The 5,421-nt window shown below is 43.6% G+C and overlaps 1 protein-coding gene across 1 annotated transcript; it reads right to left on the bottom strand.

Annotated features, from left to right (window-relative positions):
• Positions 1 to 1,011: 1,011 nt before the first annotated feature.
• Positions 1,012 to 1,434, bottom strand: LOC113908974 (60S ribosomal protein L32-like). The gene has a single exon (XM_035727319.1). The coding sequence runs from the start codon at positions 1,417 to 1,419 to the stop codon at positions 1,012 to 1,014; it is 408 nt and encodes a 135-aa protein (XP_035583212.1). The 5' UTR covers positions 1,420 to 1,434.
• Between the last annotated feature and the right edge of the window lie 3,987 nt (positions 1,435 to 5,421).

Below are 5,421 nucleotides of genomic sequence, written 5' to 3'. Positions count from 1 at the left end.
TGACGTCCCCTCCACACTCCCTTCGCAGGATGTCCTCCCTTCTCTAGTGTTACCTTTGGTCCTGTTTCCTGCGGAGTAGATGTCCTTTCAGGTTCCTTCAGTCCACTCTGGACTCCTGCAAACTGTCTTCTTAAATGTGGAGGAATCTGCAGTCTTTTTCCCCTCTCACCTGACTTCTATCCTTTCCTCTTAAAACATTCTGAAATAAACCAGCCTTGAAATGGAAGATGCTGGTGTGCACCGTGGTAGGGGTGAAATGGCAATATGGTGGTGAAATTGGGAGCTCAGAGAGGGAGATCCAAATAGATGGTATCCTCTTTAATTTCTCCAACTCCCTGTACTTCCTATGATCCTCTTGTCAGTATTTGGGCAGTTTTCTCTTATGATCATGCTACATTTTGGCATCAGGCAGGTCTGCCATCTTCCTTTGAAGGAGGAACTGAGGAGGCCTGGTTCTGCTACAGCTTCTGACGAGGCAGGTCCCCAGTTCCTTGGAGCACTAGCCAGATGCCAGGACAAGAAGAGCCCTGAAATTCTCTCTAAGGTTATTTATCTTTTCATTCACTATTGAAATAACTCTTCTTTCAACCTCACGTATAAGCCTTCCTGACAGCTTCAGGATATCCATATAGAAGGGATTTAGTGGTGACAATCTATTTGAAAAGGGAGTTAATGACTGGCCTTGAAGCTATATTTGCATAGAAAGTCCATGGTTTGGGTTTGGATTATATGTTTTAAATCAATTTTTTAAAATAGCAAGATTTTCTGTAGATATAATCCACATAATACATAACATTGTTTTAATTGTCCCTATCAAAGAGTGGGCAGTTCATGGAGGTTATGGGGATAAAAGGCCCCAAATCATCCTTTGATATCATTATGGCTTTACTTTTTCTCTAAACACTCCCCATATACTTAGTGAATAATAATTTTTTAAGATTTATTTATTTATTTATTTATTTTAGGTTTTATGGTTTTATTAACACAAATATGATGTGCACAACAAGCTGTCTATTCATTTTCTTCGCTGCACAGCCCGGCGTTGGGATTGGTGACTCTGATTGCCAGCTGGGCTGCTCTTTCCACAATAGCTTTGCGGTTCTTGGAGGAGACGTTGTGAGCAATCTCTGCACAGTAAGATTTGTTGCACATCAGCAGCACTTCAAGCTCCTTAACATTGTGGACTAGGAACTTCCAGAAGCCACTGGGCAACACGTGCTTTGTTTTCTTGTTGCTCCCGTAACCAATGTTGGGCATCAAGATCTGGCCCTTGAATCTTCTGTGCACCCTATTGTCAATGCCTCTGGGTTTCCGCCAGTTGCACTTAATTTTGACATAGCGGTCTGACTGGTGCCGGATGAACTTCTTGGTCCTCACTTTAATGATCCTGGGCTCCACCAGAGGTCTGAGGGCAGCCATGATGCCCAGTAACAGATAGCGGCCACCTCCACAGGCAGCGCCGAGGAAGAGGTATTTATCTATTTATTTAGAGACTTTGCACACAATGGGGAGAGGGACAGAGGGAGAAGGAGAGAGAGAATCTCAAGCAGATTCCCTGCCGAGCTTGGAGCCCAAGAGGGCTCAATCCCATGACCCTGAATCAGGACCTGAGCCTAAATCAAGATTCAGATGCCCAACCAACTGAGCCACCCAAGCATCCCATGAAAAATAATTTCTTAATCTTCCCTCCAGCCTGTGGAATTTCCTCAGGGTTGAGGGCTGTAAGCCAGCTGGTGGATACCTCCACAGGGGAGCTGCTGCTGAGCCTGCAATGTCTGGTGCAATGGTTCTCAGTAAGGGATGCTCCTCATGCTCACCCATGGATCTTTAAAACCCACTTGTGCTTAGGACCATCGCCCAAACTTATTGAATCAGAATGTCACAGGTTGAGGCTAGGTCACGAACACCACAAGCATGGCAGGTGGTTCCGATGTATAAGTTTGAACAAGAGGTCGGACCTAATGAGAAAAATCAAGTTGGGATTTGAGCTGGAATCACATCTCTGAGTTTTCAGTTGGAAGTCACAGCACTGCCGATGATTATTTACATAGCTTAAAGTAAGTCATGAAACCCTTGTACATGAACTTTTCTCATCAGTAAAATGAAGACAAAAATGCTTGCTCTGCCCCCCTCGTAAGGTCATTATAAGGACCAAATGAAGGGACAGCTGTGAAAGGTCTACAGGCCTTAGAGCTCTGCAGCTCTGCACAGATGCTAGTATTAGTATTTGATGGACCCGTGGTCACACCATCCAAGGACTTGGAAGCCTTCTTGGCCTGTGATCTCTTTCCCTTTATGTGTGCTCAATCCCAGCTCTTCCTGTTGCAGGGAAGAGAGTCATTCAATCTACCTCAAGAAATGAGTTTGTGTATAAACATAGTAGTGGAGTAGAACTAGGACTGCAACAAAAACCAGAAAGTCATCAGAAAGTAAGGCCAGTCTGGGGACCATCGATATCTCTAGCACTGTCTCATCGGCCATAAAATCTCTCAGGCAGAAAGTCTTTGCCAGAGCCTGATTGTCTTCTTACTCATAACCCTACATGGACCCTCACTAACCTCCTGGAATTACTCAACCTTCTGGCCCCTCCCTGCATGCTTTCAGCTTCAGCTCTAGTTACCAACTATCCGGTGGTCTCAGCATTTTCTGTTTCAAATACCTGAAAGATAAAACTAACATGACCAACTCCTGGGTCAGGATTCTTATAGCCAATTTTGTTTTATTTTTGTTTTTTTTTAAAGATTTTATTTATTTATTTGAGATAGAGAGTGAGAGAAAGAGAGCACGAGCTGGTGGGCAGAGGGAGAGGGAGAAGCAGACTTAGCACTGAGCAGGAAGCCCAACTTGGGGCTCTAATAGCCAATTTTGAGTCAAGTGCCCACCCTTGTCCAAATAATAGTTACAAGGTAGGCAGAGATGGAGAGGAGAATAAAAGTGCACCATCTGTACAGAGAAGTCTCCTCAGCAGTGGCTACAAGCGGGGCCGTTTTCACTGAGGAAGGACTGAGGGCCAGCAGGCTCTGTGACTGACATCTCTCAGGTAATGTCTTGGTTCTTTTTTCCTCTGGTACAAGGGAACGAGAACAAAAATATTAATCTTGGCTGTAAGAAAAATCCCAAGATTACTTTCCTGGAGCATGAAATTATAAAAGGTTATAAACTAGACAAAGGTCAGCTATTCCAGCCACAGGATATAGTCAGAGTCCAGCTTTGAACCACTTGGGTTTATTTGGAGACCCCGAGCTCCAGAGGTCCATGTCCAGTCACTTCTTCTAACTCCATGTGCCCCCCTGGGACCCAATAATGCCGTGCTGGTTCCCTTTCTGACCTGTGCCTTCTCTACTCCCCAAACTCAAGGCAGTCTCAGTCTCTCTTAAACTTCCTGAGCCATTGGGGATTGCTGGTCATGGTCCATGAGTCTCACTCAAGGAGAAACACCCAAATCAAGTTTTCCTTGTTGTCTAAAGAATTTGCTTCTACAATCTCTAACTTGTACATTCTCCAACTTCTATAAGTAACCTTCCTTTTCCCTTGGAAATAATGAAATTCTCAGGTAACCATTCCAATAAAATCCTTATTTTTTAGGCCGCACTGAACCCTCATCGGTACTATACTGGAAAAACAAGGCTTTGTCCACCCTAACTTCACCTCGGGGTGGCTTCCTTTCCCCCACATTTCCCAGTGTCTCCTGCAAGCTGTTGCCCACTCCTACGGCAGGTCATTTGCCAGCTATTGCTATTCTTTTCTCCACCACGTGGTGGCACTGTTCTCTGACAGTCTCTTCACCAACCCTGGATTAAAAACGAGGCTCCCCTTAGAGTCCTTGGATTTACAAGATTTCTCCTTCAGACTGATTTTGGATGAATATCGCTCTGTATTAAACTCCCAAAGGTAGCCTCTTCTCTGCATTTTTAGTGTTCCCTCTTTCAAGGGCTTGGATAAGAACATTTGAACCTCATCAGCCGGCGTTGCACTTAAAAGTGCCGGCTCGCCACTGACTGTGAACCAGGACTTAAGAAAAAGGTCCAAGTGCCTTGACTCTCCTAATTTAAATCAAGTTTCCCATCTCCTCCTAGAGGGAATACAGCACCCTGAGGTTCATCCTTTAGTCAAAAGTCATTGTACCATTTTCCCCAGGAGGCCCTTATTTAGGCCTTCCCCTAAATAAGACCCTGTCATGAGCTCCCATGATGCCCTCACTCCAGATCTCCACCACACCCGTGACTCTGAAGTCACCCCCCCAACCCCAGCATAGAGGGAGAAGAGAAGGCTTTGAGATCAGACCTGCAGCTAAATTCTAGTTCTACTCTTACTGGTTAGTGACCAAACTCTCCTTCTAAGTCTCAGTTTCCTCAGTTATAAAATAGGGATAACATTTTGAAAAAGAAAAGAAAAGCTGGAGGCATCGCAATTCCAGACTTCAAGTTATGTTACAAAGCTGTAGTAATCAAAACAGTATGGTACTGGCACAAATATAGGCACATAGATCAAAGGAACAGAATAGAAAACCCAGAAATAAACCCACAGTTATGTGGTCAAATAATCTTTGACAAAGCAGGAAAGAATATGCAATGCAGAAAAGACAGTCTCTTCAACAAATGGTGTTGGGAAAACTGGACAGCTACATGCAAAAGAATGAAACTAGACCACTCTCTTACACCATACATAAAAATAAAGTCAGAATGGATGAAAGACCTAAAGGTGAGACCTGAAACCATAAAAATCCTAGAAGAGAGTACAGGCAGTAAATAAATAAAGTAAAAATAAATAAAATGGGGATAACAAATCTTAACTCAGGGATTAAATGAGATGTCATAGGCAAAGCACCTGACACAGTACTTGGTATATAACAGATGCTCAATAAATGCTCACTTCCATTTCTTTTCTTCTCCACAAACTCAACGCCTTTATTCTAAAATCTTTGTCCAGGCTTCAGGGCCCATCAAGATAATCTACTTTCAATATACAGCTCTATCTGTTTATATATCTAAATAGCAATTACCAAAATGATACACAGAAGATAAGGTTTTTAACTATAGGATAATAAAAAAAAAAGACAAGCCTGTTGTGTTTTCTTAGGATGCAATTTTAATTGATTGATAAGATGAAGATCCAAAATAATAGTGCTTGGGGCACCTGGGTGGCTCAGTCAATTAAGCGTCTGCCTTAGGCTCAGGTCATGATCCCAGGCTCCTGGGATTAAGTCCCACATCGGGCTTCCTGTTCAGTGGGGAGCCTGCTTCTCCCTCTGCCCCTCCCTCTGCTTGTGCCCTCTCCCTCCCTCTCTCAAGTAAATAAATAAATAAATAATAATAGTGCTTAAACAAAATTAAAGTTTTTCCTCTCCCCAACTGGGCTCCCATGGTAGGAGCTCCCACTACACAGTCATTTGTCCATCCCTAGAGTACTGCACCTACCTTT

Source organism: Zalophus californianus, chromosome 4, assembly GCF_009762305.2.
Source record: "Zalophus californianus isolate mZalCal1 chromosome 4, mZalCal1.pri.v2, whole genome shotgun sequence".
Lineage (NCBI taxonomy): Eukaryota > Metazoa > Chordata > Mammalia > Carnivora > Otariidae > Zalophus > Zalophus californianus.
The sequence above is the reverse complement of the archived record's forward strand: the minus strand, read 5'-3'. Positions and strand labels throughout refer to the sequence as shown.